The sequence below is a fragment of the Penicillium odoratum genome (assembly GCF_028828045.1).
Source record: "Penicillium odoratum strain IBT 22623 chromosome Unknown utg000004l_segment0_segment0, whole genome shotgun sequence".
In the NCBI taxonomy this organism is placed as follows: domain Eukaryota; kingdom Fungi; phylum Ascomycota; class Eurotiomycetes; order Eurotiales; family Aspergillaceae; genus Penicillium; species Penicillium odoratum.
The window spans coordinates 908,263-923,546 of record NW_026643146.1 but is presented as its reverse complement, the minus strand read 5'-3'; the positions used below and the strand labels follow the sequence as shown (position 1 = coordinate 923,546).

At 49.4% G+C, this 15,284-nt stretch overlaps 5 protein-coding genes across 5 annotated transcripts; 3 read left to right on the top strand and 2 right to left on the bottom strand.

Moving 5' to 3' along the window:
* Positions 1–2,195: 2,195 nt before the first annotated feature.
* Positions 2,196–4,468, bottom strand: N7520_004599 (Hsp70 family protein; the record flags this gene model as incomplete). The annotated part of the gene is made up of 4 exons (XM_057138533.1): positions 2,196–3,982; positions 4,102–4,167; positions 4,233–4,356; positions 4,442–4,468. The coding sequence occupies 4 exons, from the start codon at positions 4,466–4,468 to the stop codon at positions 2,196–2,198; spliced, it is 2,004 nt and encodes a 667-aa protein (XP_056996740.1).
* A 1,197-nt stretch (positions 4,469–5,665) lies between these two features.
* N7520_004598 (uncharacterized protein) lies at positions 5,666–8,285 on the top strand (the record flags this gene model as incomplete). The annotated part of the gene is made up of 5 exons (XM_057138532.1): positions 5,666–5,685; positions 5,766–5,834; positions 5,908–6,381; positions 6,438–8,147; positions 8,201–8,285. 5 exons carry the CDS (start codon positions 5,666–5,668, stop codon positions 8,283–8,285), a joined length of 2,358 nt encoding a protein of 785 aa, XP_056996739.1.
* Positions 8,286–9,092: 807 nt separating this feature from the next.
* N7520_004597 (cytochrome c oxidase subunit VI) lies at positions 9,093–10,164 on the top strand (the record flags this gene model as incomplete). Its single annotated transcript, XM_057138531.1, has 4 exons — positions 9,093–9,493; positions 9,651–9,696; positions 9,824–9,941; positions 10,046–10,164. The coding sequence occupies 4 exons, from the start codon at positions 9,093–9,095 to the stop codon at positions 10,162–10,164; spliced, it is 684 nt and encodes a 227-aa protein (XP_056996738.1).
* Positions 10,165–10,946: 782 nt separating this feature from the next.
* Positions 10,947–12,327, bottom strand: N7520_004596 (glycosyltransferase family 15 protein; the record flags this gene model as incomplete). The annotated part of the gene is made up of 4 exons (XM_057138530.1): positions 10,947–11,103; positions 11,163–11,781; positions 11,855–12,118; positions 12,186–12,327. 4 exons carry the CDS (start codon positions 12,325–12,327, stop codon positions 10,947–10,949), a joined length of 1,182 nt encoding a protein of 393 aa, XP_056996737.1.
* A 207-nt stretch (positions 12,328–12,534) lies between these two features.
* Positions 12,535–15,221, top strand: N7520_004595 (uncharacterized protein; the record flags this gene model as incomplete). Its single annotated transcript, XM_057138529.1, has 2 exons — positions 12,535–12,606; positions 12,663–15,221. The coding sequence occupies 2 exons, from the start codon at positions 12,535–12,537 to the stop codon at positions 15,219–15,221; spliced, it is 2,631 nt and encodes an 876-aa protein (XP_056996736.1).
* Between the last annotated feature and the right edge of the window lie 63 nt (positions 15,222–15,284).

The window sequence follows — 15,284 nt, the reverse complement described above, 5'->3', positions numbered from 1 at the left end:
AGACCAATCGTCATTGGGGAAGATCAATTATGTAACAGGGGGAAAAGAACTCCCTTTGTGGTTCCATGGGACCACATCGAAGCTGCTGGAAATAGAAATAAAAAACAGAAAAACAAACCCAGAACCTTGGAATCAATACAAATACAAATTACAAACTACAAATTACCCACAAAAAGGGGGCACCTGGGGGAATTGGGTTACACGGTTATGTACTCCGTACAAGGGGAAACATAAGTACTTCGTAAAACCACCCCCCCTCATGTCCTGTCTCCGGTACTCCGTTATGGATTTATTGTCTGTGTGGCATCCAATCTATTGATTCCTGTAATATGTGTTCCAGTCTTTTCAAGCCCCTCTCTTAACCTTAGCTCTGATGCTAAAAGTTCCAAAGTCTAAAAAGGGGGGAAAAGAGGATCGTTTTGGATTTCATGCGGTAAGGGCACATTCACAATCACAGGCGAATAGGCGATGAAACTGAGGTGATCCATTTCAATGGGAAATTGCTTTGCTCCACCAAGTGCTAGCTGGTCCCCGCTCAGCGCTACTGGCCCCCTGTATCCTATGGATCTATGAGATCCATTACAGGAGTACGGAGTACAGATTGGGTCAAGTGACCAGGTTTTATAAAAACATAAAAACAAATAAAAAATTAGTCCGGGTTCTTAGTCTGCGCTTAGTCTGCTTTTAGTCAGTTTTGGTTTTAGCTCGGATGATTTTCGTGTTGGGGGACGCCAGGGCTACAGATGAGAAAAAGAAAAGAAAAAGTGGAATCGATTACCAAGTGGGGAAAAAAGAATCATACACAGCACTAGGGGCACACTAAGGCGGATGGTCTCATAGTGATCGACGAATGGAAGTCAAATGGCGGAAATTTTCAGGCTTTCAGGCTTTATCCATTTGAACTTATTATGACCTACTCGACAACAAACATAGACCCACTTCAAATTATAGCCCAACTGGTGTGTACAACGATGATTTGCCCGCTGCAGGAAATTCTGCTCTCTATCACTTCCCAAATCGGTGTACATCCCTGTTTATACAGAATGACGCATATACACTTTGTCGTTTCATCGAGTGCTCTAGACCTTCTCAAGTCCCCCCAGGCTGTCCACCATCCTGGACTTTCCCCCCTAGTTGCGTATAGCACCGTCTGATAATGTCTAGCTTTCTATCGTCAAACACTGAAGACAGACGCCACGTTACGGCTGTCTCACCCGAGAGTACACAATCGAAGTCAAAAGAAAAAGTAAAGTAAATCAGGGATTATCATCTATTTGGGAAAGCTTCCTCGTTACAGCCGTTTCATGCAAGGAATCGAGGTTTTAGAGGCGATTGGTCCATCTACAATGTACTCGCCTTTTGACTTGCTTTAATGGTAAAAAAATTTAAATTCTAATCCGAATGATGGCTGTCATTAGATTAATTTATGTTTTATTCATTTCGCTTTTATTTTGATTTTGATTTTTCTTCCCCAGGTCGAGACTCAAATAGATTGGACTTCAATAATTTCGAGCTAATGGGCGGATGACCAACCCGGGAATCGCAAACGTCAAGCTGCATACAGTAGGGGAGCTTTTCCGACCTATCATTTCTCTAGAATCTTGGCCTTGGGCTTCAGCATGGAGAAATGGTACTTTGGTTAGGGGGACTAGAGGCAGGCTTGCAGGGAGACAGCCTTGATTGTCTTATTGGGTGGGATAAATTTGGGGAGAGCATCGTGGCGCACTGAGAACCACAAGCCTTCCCAATCGTGCTTTTCTGGAAAACCAGTCTTACAGTACTTGAGCAGGATTCAATTGTAAAGCGAGAGGAGAATGGTCCGATTTCTATTGTCACATGCACCCAGAAAGCTAAAGCCTTGCATCCTTTTTGGTAGCCCGCCCCCCTTTTGCCGTAATGTCATTAAATACAATGGTAGACAATCCCGGCATACTCTGCCAGGAACAGAGGTAGATAGGAGAAATGAGAATAGAGTAAAAGAAAATAGATCATACAAGTTGGTAATCAAACACCGATACACCAGAACAGGAAAGGGGGATAAAAGGACATTGAGAAGTATGTGTACAGTTGATGCGAAAGGAGATGCGAGAGAAAGAGATCAGGGAGTCTCTAACAGGAAATGATAAGGAAGACAGAGGAAAAAATACATGGGCCAAATGACCAGAAGTGGGAGCGTTAAAAGGTGGACGCAGTATTTACTGCTTGTTCTCACCCTGCTGCTCACCACCCTGGGGCTGCTGCTGCTGCTCGTTGTTGGCCTTGTGCATCTTGTCGAACAGAGTCAGGGAAGCGGTCTGGAGCTCGTCGGTCTTGGCCTTCAGCTCCTCGGCGGTGGCGGTGCCCTCGCCGGACTGGTTCTTGACAACGAACTCACGGAGAGTGGCAATCTTCTCCTTGATGGTCTCGGCCTCGGTCTTGTCGAGACGGTCCTCGAAGTCCTTAAGGGCCTTCTCAGTGTCGTTCAGGACAGAGTCGGCACGGTTGGCGGCCTCAATAGCGGCCTTGCGCTCCTTGTCAGACTCGCCGTACTTCTCGGCATCCTCAACCATGGACTGGATCTCGGCATCGGAGAGACCGGAGCCGGAAGCAATGGTGATAGACTGGTCCTTGTTGGTGGACTTGTCCTTGGCGTGGACGTGGACGATGGAGTCAGCGTCAATGTCGAAGGCGACCTCAATCTGGGGAACACCACGGTGGGCAGGAGGAATGCCAACAAGCTGGAAGTTACCCAGCATCTTGTTGTCCTTGACAAGCTCACGCTCACCCTGGAAGACCTTGATCTCGACAGCGGTCTGCATGTCAGCAGCGGTGGAGAAAGTCTGGGACTTCTTGGTAGGGATGGTGGTGTTGCGGTTGATCAGGCGGGTGAAAACACCACCGAGGGTCTCGATACCCAGAGAAAGGGGAGTGACATCGAGCAGCAGAACGTCGGTAACTTCACCAGACAGGACGGCACCCTGGACGGCAGCACCAATGGCGACAGCCTCATCGGGGTTGACGGACTTGGAGGGCTCACGGCCGAACATGGACTTGACGGACTCGGTAACCTTGGGCATACGGCTCATACCACCGACCAGGATGACATCCTGGATGTCGCTGGACTGGAGGCCGGAGTCCTTGAGGGCCTTGCGGACGGGCTCAACGGTACGGCTGATAAGGGGGTCAACGAGAGACTCGAGCTGGGCACGGGTCATCTTCTGGTTGATGTGGAGAGCACCACCGGCACCGGCACTGATGAAGGGCAGGGAGATCTCGGTCTGGAGGGAAGAGGACAGCTCAATCTTGGCCTTCTCGGCAGCCTCACGGATACGCTGGATGGCCATGCGGTCACCAGAGAGATCGACACCGGACTCCTTCTTGAAGTTCTCGACAATGTTGCGGACGAGGTGGATATCGAAGTCCTCACCACCAAGGTGAGTGTCACCGTTGGTGGACTTGACCTCGAAGACACCCTTCTGGATCTCCAGGACGGAGATATCGAAGGTACCACCACCAAGATCGTAGACAGCGACAACGCGGTCGGCCTCCTTCTCAAGACCGTAGGCAAGAGCAGCAGCGGTGGGCTCGTTAACGACACGGAGAACGTTCAGACCGGCGATCTGACCGGCATCCTTAGTAGCCTGACGCTGGGAGTCGTTGAAGTATGCGGGAACAGTGACAACGGCGTTCTTAACGGGCTTGCCGAGGTAAGCCTCAGCGGTGTCCTTCATCTTGTTAAGGACGAAACCACCAATCTGCGAGGGAGAGTACTTCTGGCCACGGGCCTCGAGCCAAGCATCACCGTTGGTGTGCTGGACAATCTTGTAGGGGACCTCCTTAATATCACGCTGAACCTCAGCATCGGTGAACTTGCGACCAATGAGACGCTTGGTAGCGAAAAGAGTGTTCTCGGGGTTAACAACGGCCTGACGCTTGGCGGCAACACCGACAAGACGCTCGCCATCCTGGGCGAAGCCGACAACGGAAGGAGTGGTACGGGCACCTGTAGAAAAGACGTGTTAGTTATTGGAGTTTCACAATTGCAATCGACAATTAGCAGCCTTTCGGGCCAGATTTCCGATGCGCTGCCGATCACTCCAAGGGGGAAAAATTTTTACATACCCTCAGCGTTCTCAATAATCTTAGGGGTCTTGCCCTCCATGATGGCAACAGCGGAGTTGGTGGTACCTATCATTAATTATGTTAGACATTTTTTCTAAAGGATGATATTCAAGACTGTAGTTGTGACTTACCCAAATCAATACCGATGACGGAACCCTTCACCTTCTCCTCGCCACCCTCGGTGGAGTTCCATCGCCGGAAAGCGGCGCCGGGAACTCTGGAGGTAGGGGTGCGAGCGAAAGCAGCGCGCGGGAGCTGTGTATGAAGTTTAGTCAATGTTGTTGCGACGCGTGATGGCTTTTTTTCCGTCGCGAAGAGGAAAGAGAAAAGCAAGACTTACCGCGCGAGACATGCGAGAAGGAAGCATTGTGAATTAAATTAAGTGATACAAAAAACAGAAAAGGTAGAAACACTCGAACGAATCAATCGCGGAGTGATGAAGAGGTATAAAAGGGGAGGATGAAGATGGGAAAGGATTGTAGAAGCAGAAAGAAAGATTTTACGGGATTGGAAGCTTATGGAAATCCGGGTGTCCGGCGACCTTCGATCGGGCCGTCTATCTTCCGTTACCGCCCGAGTTTTGCCGAGTTAGTTTCCCGGTGACGATGGTATAGAGTTGATCTAGGTTATTTATACTGGTCTTCATGCTTGAAACACGTTAAACTATTTCAATGTTTCCAAGCTTTTTCACCATTGACTCTCCACTTATAATCTGGTTCATTCCTTCATACTTCTTTTGTTCCATCGGACAACTTTCAAACCCTACATCCTATGCCACTATCATGATTTAGGATAGAAAAACTGCTACACTCACTGAAAAGAGCTTTATTTAGGTATTCACTTTGCCCTGCTTATTTTAAGTCAACTGCCTCGGCTCTCCGTGATATCCGGTCTGTTTGATATGTCTGTGTTGCCACCTTGTTATGTTGTTGAGTTCAACTAGGCGGTGTCGTGTGACCATTTTAAACCCTTGATTGCGAAGCAGACGATGGTCGGATATCGATCGTGGCGGCATGAAACATCTCCGACTGAAATAAACTGATGTATGGAGGCCATATGGATCTCAAGGGGGTATAGGTAGATCTGCTATCATTTATAATTTATTAAACTTCTCACAATAAATATCTTCCCCGGTCTTTCGCCCCATCATTCTTTTTTCTTTTATATCTACTACCCTCGACAAAGAAACCTCCGACCTACAGTATTGCCACTGTGATCTATTCGAGCTTGTTTTCTTATTCCTCTTATTTTGTATATTTTCTTATGATATCTGATCCCTCCAGGTACACCTGAGCAATCTCCTGTATGAATCCGGCAATTTGAAAATTCCATTTACAAATTGCCTCCTTATCATACTACGCATACTACGGTACAACCGCATTCGCTCCCCGGCTTTTAGCTCCACCCAAGTCTTACGTCATCAGTTTGAAAGCGCATGCTAACTACTTATCCTCAAATTCAGCTCCGTTAGTGCACTTCAAAGCTCTCGATCGGGTCTGGTGAAGCTCTCAGTACTTGCCAATTTTTATATCGGACAATGTTGCCGAGGGCGTAGCTGCTCACCATGACCTCGGACTCGGACCTGTGAGTACTTTGTCCCACACCCCCTCCAACGCTCTCAGCCCCGTATCATGTCGATCAGGCCTTCTCACTTTCGATCTTAGACATCGCCCCACGGAGTCACTCATACTTCCGAATAAACGCCGGTTCTTCCCAATAAAGATTCCCAACTTGTATGCATCCCCTAAATCCGCCCCCTGACCTGTATATCGGAGTTCTTGACCTGACAAGATCGCAACGCCACAGCCACCTCCAGCTCCGCCACTACATCAGTACGGCCGATCCGGATCGCATATATGTCGTCGTCGATCGGATTATCGTCGCAATCCACATTGCGGCGCAAAAGCGGGAGAGCATAGCCGTCATTCCGTTCGAGCCGCGATGCTTGGCGGCTGGCTACGGGTGGATCGCGGTGGGTGGGCCTGACAACGGCGAATGCGCTTACATCAGGATCGATGAAAGGGGTCTGCAGGTTCATGATGAGACATTTTCATCCCGCCCCGCTGATGTGGATAGTGCGCTTCCGCTGGACCTAGAGCCGCCGTCTCGGCTCCCCTCGCCGGGAACCTTTGGCAGTGCCTCGGCACATCGTCCGGGGAGACGATCACCACCAGAACTCATCCTACACAAATTCGGAGGCACTATTGTTAATTCGGTGACAATTCATCGCTTCCCCAGCAACGGCGAAGGCACTTCACACGAAGATGTGATGGTTCTCAGGTACCATTCTTCAAAAGCTAGCTCAAATTCGCATATATAGCTAACCACATCTATAGTAACAACGATCATACTGTGACTGTCTACTCCTTGACCCGATCAAAAGTTCTCAAGATTCTCCAACATTCAACTTGTATGAACTATACGACTATCTCCCCAGATCAGACCATTCTGGCAGCAGTGGGTGATGAGAACAGGGTCTATTTCTATCGGATTTTGCGTGACTGGGGATCAACTGCAACTACGGAAGCAGGTGGCAAACTCGCGGGCTGGGAATGGGAAATGCTGCAGTGCATTGAGATAGAAATCGGCACGCGTCCTGATGACGCTTGCTGTTTTACCATTGCCTTTTCACCATCAAGCCACCTGTGTGCCATCGGTTCACAATCGGGGGTCATCACAGTGATTGATGTGGAGGTAATTCGCCAGACTTCGGGCAGCACTCAGTCTGATGAGAATCCGATTTTATACCAGTTTATGGCTTCCAGACCCTGCGCTGAGGGAGGTGCTGTACGCTGCATGACCTTTTCCCCCGAACCGTGGGACCTACTGGTATGGCTTGAAGGCCATGGCCGAGCTGGAATCGCAGATGTCCGCCAGTTGTTCCTTCGACGGCAGCTTCTTAATTTAAGTCTTGATGACCCACAGCTCCAGGGCGCTCATTTAGAGCCATTGGGAGAAGAATCAGATGACCAGTCGATGGACGAGGATGATTTGATCGTATTGCCTCCACCCCCGTCGCGTCTGAGACTTTATGGCGACGATTCCACCACTGAGCGAGAAACTGCAGATGCCGATCGTTCCTCATTACGCGAAAATCTGATACAAGATCTCACCGAGCGAGAAAGATTGATTATGGAATTCCTGAATACTGCACGGTGGACTTCAAGATTGGAAGAAGGACTAACAGAGCGGCCAGAGCGGCCAGCCAGAGCAAGCCTGCATCCACATCATGCGTCTCGCACGCGAAACTATGGCTCAACAGATGGCACCGCTCGAATCACCCATCCTACTTCACCCCCACATCCATATGAGTCTTCTGACATAGCTCGAGATAACGATCCTGAACTATTCCTCTCACCTCCACCCCCTCCACCCCCACCGCGCATGGGTCATTCCAGGCGCACGGATACTCACACTGAGCGATCATACCATGCTAGGCGGCAGAGCTCGATCGTTTTGTCGCAAGAAGGTCGATCTTCCGAAACGGAGAACTCCAATCCCGATCCCCAGCCTAGCCTCACTCTTAGCTGGACAACGTCACCATCCGAGCTCCTGTCCGCAGAATCGGACATCACATCAAGAGGGGCTGATCCTGATCTTGTGAATCACGAGAACGATTCGGGCCCAAGGACACCGGACACGTTAGGGCTTTCCCCCACGCTTGACTTTGGCATTTCCTCGGAGGCTCTTGCTCGACTTCGTTCCCAGCGATCAAGCTCCACCCCGCGGCGAACCGATCGGCCTCAGACCGCGACAGAACGAAGATATGATACTTCCCGTCGCTCTAACTACGAAATTAGAGCCAATCTTGCGGCGGAACGTCTTCGGCGTCAACGCCCATTACCAAATGAGGTACAAAACCGCTCCTCCTTTGAACGAGAACAGAGAAATCGCCAACATTTTCTTGGTTTTGAGCAGACCCATTCGCCCCGTTGGATCAGGAATATCATCAATGATCTGCCTGACCGAAGCTTACCCCAAGGCTCTGGCGCCGGTGAGCCAGATGCAACAGCTGGATTAGGGTGGGGCGCTGATGGGAGAACATTGTGAGTCTACCTTTAACGACAGTATTATTGATTGTTTCTGACAGTAGTTCTAGGTACATTGCCACCGTGGAAGGAATCTTCGAGTTCCAACTGAACATCCACGACCGACGAACTTTTCCATCAATCGAATACCGATGAATAATTTACTAGCTAGCACTATGTTCCTGATACCATTCTGCTCACAAACAGACCCTCTCGATGCACGGAGACTGATCTGCATGCAGCCTTATTGGCCACTATTGGAGATTTTCAATTCTTGGGTAAACTGACAGTTTCATGTTATGGGTTCCAATTCGAACGTTCTCCTTCTTATCATTATTTGGATTTGGTGTTCTCATCTCTTGCATATGCTTGGGGCGCTCGGGCGTACATTCATACGGTCGTTTTATCTTTACTATAATGTTGTCATGTCTTGCACAGTTCGCTTGAATGGCCTGTCCCGGTACAAAAGTCCAACAGCGCATGATTTTTGGAATGGCAATGCTTATGAAAACTTATGTAATAAGTTTATCTTTGACACATATGTTCCCGATTGTATTGCATAATTTAAATATATTCATCTATTATAACAGTCCTCTACTCAGCTAGCCAAGTCGGGATTGTTCACGACGTACCGAATCGCGGTGCGTCTATTCATCTCGGTGGCAAAGGCCGATGTAAGGAAAAGAAAATAAGGTCCGCGGTGTATCCAAGCCATGGACGGGTCGACTGCTCCAAGCTCATGTTAATCATTCCAAGTTTTGCCGGAATTGTTTTGCATTTTCCGTTAAAAAAATATATCTTAGCATTTCACTCATTGGATAATGCAATTTGAACTAGAACATGATTATTAAGGCATACACCTATGTTAAAGAAATACCTAGGTAGTAAGTAAATCTCCACCTTACTTGAATTACGTTCTTATGAACATGTAGCGGATATGACACTCACTTAAAGCTGTCATCTATGGATCCACCAATCAGAGTCAAGGATTTGAGATCACATCGTCCCGGGCCATGTCGGCGCGATGACTCAGCTTGGTCGCCTCAGGCATCGACACCACACCACCCGCAAAATCCAGCTGGGTACACGACAACTTCCTCCTCCCTTCCCCGTCTCCATCCACTCTCCCCTCACCACCTCCCTCCAATTGACTCCGGTCCAACCTACCGACCCGCCATGTCGTCTTTGTCCATCTTCCGTATCGCGACCCGCGCCGTCCGCCCTGCCAACTTCGTCCGCGTTCCTCTGGTCCGCTCCCGGGTGCAGACCCCCATCACCATGGCCGCCCGCGCCCGCACTTTCGGCACCACCGCTAAGCTCTCCTCCGGCCACGAGGATGAGACATACGAGGAGTTCTCTGCACGGTACGATATGTCTCGCCTGCAATTAGCATCCGTGGACCTCAGAAAGAAGAGGGGATAGGGTCGGGAGTAAGCGCTTCCAAGCGCTGTCCTGACCCGTATTAATGCTATTCTATCTCTGATAAGAACTGGATTTTCTGACTATGTGTCTCAATTGCAGGTTCGAGAAGGAGTTCGAGGGTGTGCAGGATGTTTTCGAGCTTCAGGTAAGGCTGAATTTAACAACTCCCGGAATCGATGCGATATTTGGCCGATCTTGCCCGATCACCAATTCCTATCGATCTTTCTTTCTGAATCCATAGAGATGACCACTAATTTGTTCTTCTCGTTTAGCGCAACCTGAACAACTGCTTTGCTTACGATCTCGTTCCCTCCGTTGAGGTCCTCACCGCAGCCCTTCACGCCGCCCGCCGTGTCAACGACTACCCCACTGCTGTCCGCGTTTTCGAGGGTATGCGCCACCCTCCAAAGGCGAATTGCAATATAAAAGCAATATTGCATTCCCGAATCTATCCCCACTATAGTATCAATCTGATGACTAACCCACTTTAACAGGCATCAAGGCCAAGGTCGAGAACCAGGACCAGTACAAGCAATACCTCGAGTCCCTTGAGGGTCTCCGCCAGGAGCTCGGTGTTGCTCTTCGGGAAGAGCTCTTCCCCCAGGAGGAGTAAATTAGCGTCTTGAATTTTGTCTTGTGTTCTTACACTGAACCCTCCCGCGCCTCATCAATTTTCTTTCTCACTCCGTACCGTACCCACACAACCTTCACCGTGCCACCGATGGCTATGATCATGCGCACCCGTTCGCGTTGGCTGGGACGCTGATCGGGTAGAAGATTGAAAGCTGTATACATACTTTAGAGATTTCCTGTGTTGCTAGTGCCGTTGTTTGGAAAAGGGTCTTGTGTACCGATTGGTGCTTAATTCATCTTTGTCGTGTTTCCTCACTTCCTTGTGTTGCTAGGCTAGGATTCTCGTAGACGTTGATACGGATTATCCTATACAAGGCTCTCGGGTCCATTGAACCATATCTATTCTGCGTTTCAGCAGGCATATATCTTTCATACGAAACAGACAATGACTGACACTAGGCTATAAAGCCCAAATAGAAAATTCATCCACATCTAAGGAAATTTGGCAATGTGCAATCAATATAAGTACAAAGAAGGCCGGACCGGCTTCAACTCTCAACAGGAGACAACATCCTCCAGAACATGTTTATGAAGGGGCAACGGAGAAAAACGAACCCTGGGCGTGAAAAAGGAAAAAAATGAAACCAAATGGGAAAGGGCACAATGTTTCATCAATAGGTATGTGTCCGCTCAAAACGCCAGGTACCCAAATCACGAATGGTCGCGAAAATAAACTCATCAGGTATGCGAAAGATAATGCAAGGTTATCAAGTCATCAAAGTGACAGCTTCTCAAACATAGACCACCGTCTGGGGTTGTCACTTAGTGTGTTCCAACGTGCTTGAAGTAGGACGGACGGCAGTCTTCCTTGGACAGCCAGTCGGCGCCCCCGAAGAACTGGCCGGCTTTGCATCCGGAGCACTTGGGCGAATTGGGGCAGTTGTAGTAGGGGATATGGTTGTATCCGATATCACGGAACCTAAATTTATAGTGAGTTGAATGCTTAAATGGAGGTGATGGGCTGAAGGCAACACGTACCAGTGTACATTGTTCGAGTCGGCGAACAGACCGATACCAAGCGAGTGGACGGGCGCATCACCCCAGCGCTCGTAAAAGAAGCCACCTGCGCGGTCGAGGTGCTGGAAGTAGGCCTCGTACTTCTCACCACGGAAGAAATCTAAGTCACCAATCTCGAAGTTGGACCAGAAGTGACAGGTCGAGTAGCCGTTCGCTTTCTCATTGTGCTCGGGGCGGGCCTGGTCATCAGTGATCCAATCCATCATGTTGTTTTCGTTTAGATAAGACGGGTTGGCCGCCAGGAACTTCTTGGTCTGGGGCCAGAGAGTCGCGATAGTCTGGGGTGCGTCATAGAGGTTGATGGTGAACCCATAGGTTTTGTTGCGGTCCTCCATGTATCGGAAGACGTCATAGTCAACATCGCAGAAGAACTGGACCTTGGGCTCGATGCGCCAGTAGTAGCGGTATTTCTCGAGGGCCGGGTGCTTGTAGAACATGCCGCTGTTCCAGCGACACATCTGGTGGTAGGAAATCTTCGACGCGTACTGGATGTTTTGCTCTTCGAGCAGCTGGGCGGATTCGCGGAAGAGATCCATGTTGATCCAGCTAGGAACCTCCCAGTGCTCCCTAGGTACCAATTCTGTATACCAGACGGTTAGATGGGTTCCGGAGTCAAGAGGTCAGATTACAAGGAAAAATTGGGGGGAGCGAACCATATTGGACATGGGCTTTGGTGGCGGCCTTGGTCTTCTCCTTGAATTCCTCGGAGAAAGGAACATCGTTGAAGAAGATATAGGGATAGTTAAACTTGTTGTTCCAGGTGCGCTCGAGATCGTGCATGGTCTTGAGGAGGTCGTGAAGTTCCTCATTGCGCACCAGGGTGATCAGGGCGGCATTGGTGCGCGCCGAGTTTTGGCTATCGGGAGAATAATCATGCTCATCGGCTCGCCATAAGACCCCTTCCGGTTCACCCGTGGCTATATCGTAAGTCAGTAACCCCGTTGGGAGGATAGATGGGACGAGGGGGAGTGGCGAGAGACTCACGGTCTAGAAGGGGATCCCGGGTCATGCCATTGACCAATTTGGAAGAAGGTTGGTCAGAGGACTGATGTAGATTGAAAATAAGAAATAGAGTTAGTAAAACGCAAGCAGCGCCTAACATGCGAATCGGACGTGCGATCGCCATGATGGGTAGTGGTTGATAAGATGGCGAAAGGGGGGGGGAAGAAACATTGTATGTGAAGGAACTCCGGAGCCACTTTACTCCTTCAGGTTTAGGTCCCGCCGCGTCATCCAGTTGGCTTTCCGCGCGTCCATTTTTAACCATCTTTAATCTTTTTATCCACCTCTTATCCACGATTCGTGGGGTTAGATCTGGTGTCAAGGATCCATCATGGCTCTTGCAGCCTTGGGATCCCTGATAGATGAGCTGATAACTGCTGTCGTCGAAGTTCCCGAGCAAAAGGTAAGTACATGTACTCATTTGTTTTCTTGCCGGGACTTGGCGCTCATTACCACTAGGATTCTACCCGCGTCTTGAATCTCAAGCGCCGTGTGGAGGGATCTCTACGCCCTAGCGGGCATGGCCTTACCGATCAATTTGCGGTGGCACGCCAGCTTGAAGGTCTCCAGGAGAAGTTCACAGTCGTGAATCGAGATGACCTGGCTGAGGCTCTGCGGGGCCGCCTTGCCGAATTAGAGGGCCATCGCAGTTCATATACCCCAGAGATCCTGAGCTTGCTCTTGCAACTATCTGATCGCCCGGCTGCATTGTCCAAACTGGAGAATCTTTCCAAACCAATACAGGCACCAGCTGTGGAATCACTGTCAAGCTCTGACTTGAAGGACCTCGGCGGTGCTTTCAGTGAGGAAGACATATGGGAACAGGTGGACTTTGCTGCAAACTCATCGGATGACGACCTAGCTTCGGTATCTAGCGAAGAATCGCTTCCTCGCGCTCTGCCTCGTTCACTCAGTTTCTCAGAACAGGACTACGTCATACCAGATGAGATCTTCGTTCCAGGGGAGGACAGAGAATTAATCGCCTCTATAGAAAAAGTCCAGTTTTGGAAACCAGAAAATCATCAGCAACTCACTCGACTGAAAGGAAATGCATCCCGAGTAATTACCGAATTGCAGTTGGCTAGAGAAACTATCTTCATGCTGCAGGGCCTGCCAACCTCTATTTTTTGGCGTCTGGATGACGATATTGAAGTGGATCGCAATTATACGCTTGCCCATTCGTCCAGACAAGCTCTATCCTCACTTCTGCAGTCATTCACCGATATTGGCGCTAAAATCGATGCCGTTCGACGGTTCACCCATACATCGCAGGCAATACCTTATATGCAGACCTTTAACCGAGGCCTTGAGGAACGCCTGCTCGAGTTTGACAGTCTCCTTTCTCGAATTGAATGTCATTATCTCTCCCCTGGCTCGACAGTGAGTCTTCTCCAGCTACTGGATGATGTCCGCCTGCATTCTCATTCTTTATTGGTCCTGGCCGATCTTGTTGCCATATTGAGCCATGACCATGCGCAACCAATGCGCTGTCTCGACTTGCTCTACGATTCGGTTTGTATGCAAGAAGCCCTTAGTGACAAACATGCAACGAGAATGCTTAGTGCGCTCTTCTTCTCCTGCTTCAAGACCTATACTCGATCCATTCAACTTTGGATGGAGACTGGACAAGTTGATCCCTTGGACACGGCTTTTTTCGTGCGTGTGAACCGCAAAAATGGAGATTTACGAACTCTGTGGCATGACTGGCATGTGCTTGATGAGGGTTATAAAAGACAAAATATCCCTCGATTCCTAGAGCCCGCTCTCAACAGAGTCTTCACTACGGGAAAGAGCGTGGTCTTTTTACAGCATCTGAACGCGCTTCCAGACCAGCCGGAGGCCTCTGAAACCTCGGAGGCCCTATTTGACCACAACCAATCACTAGAACCCTCCCTTATATCACCTCCGTTCTCCGCATTAGTGGAGTCGACATTCGACAAACTGGTCGAACGCTACTATTCTATCAGTGCTGGACTACTAAGATCGGAACTTGATGAAAAATGCAGTCTATGGAACGCTCTTGATGCTTTGGAATACGTATATCTGGGAAAGGACCTGAGCATACTTGGAGCAATCGACACCAAAATTTTTGAATTGATGGACCGAGGTCGTGCCTGGGATGACAAGTTCTTGCTCACCGAAGTGACCAGGTCAGCGTTTAGCGTCATGCCCGAGATTGATTTGTCGAGACTAGTTGTGCGGTCTGAAGGATCTTCACAACATGAACAGAATCGATCCGTCCACACACTCGAGTCAGTATCAATAGACTACGTCTTACCGTGGCCCATGGCAAACATCATCACCCAAGACGCAATTCAGTCATATCAGCAAATCGCCACTTTTCTCATGCAGATCCGACGTGCGAAGTATGCCCTCGTCAGACAACGCATCCGAGATGCCCGCATTCCGACGGGTGATAGCGCCCACACCCTCGTCCATGGTCTCCATCATCACCTCCTCTGGTTCCTAGACATCCTTTACTCACACCTTACCTACTTTGTCATATCAACTGCAAATCAATCATTGCGCTCCACCCTCTCCGACACCAAGGACGTGGATGCCATGATCGCCACCCATCAGTCCTATATCTCCTCTCTAGAACATCAGTGTCTTCTCTCAGAGAACCTGTCTCCAATCCACGAGGTCATCATTGATCTGCTGGACATGTGCATCCATTTCGCAGACTTACAAGCCGTTCACGCATATGAGATTGCCGCTTCGGAAGATGGGATGTCCGACTCCCGCTTCATTCCGAGTACATCGCGGCGGAAAAGGATTGACAATTCGTTTGATAGCGATTCAGACGAGGATGATGATGACGGCATCGACCACGAACAGACTCTGACGATCTCATTCAGAGACTCGCCATATGATCTCCAGATGCAAAACCTTAAGCGTGAATTTGATCATTTGATCAGTTTTGTTGCGGATGGTTTGAAAGGAATTGCTCGTGCGGAGGGGCTGCTGAGCTGGATTATTTTGGCAGAGAGGCTGGAGTGGAGGAAGCGTTTAGCTTAAGGCTTACCTGGGAATTGATTTTAGTGCTGGGGGTGACATAATCAAGCTAAATGGATGGGGCTA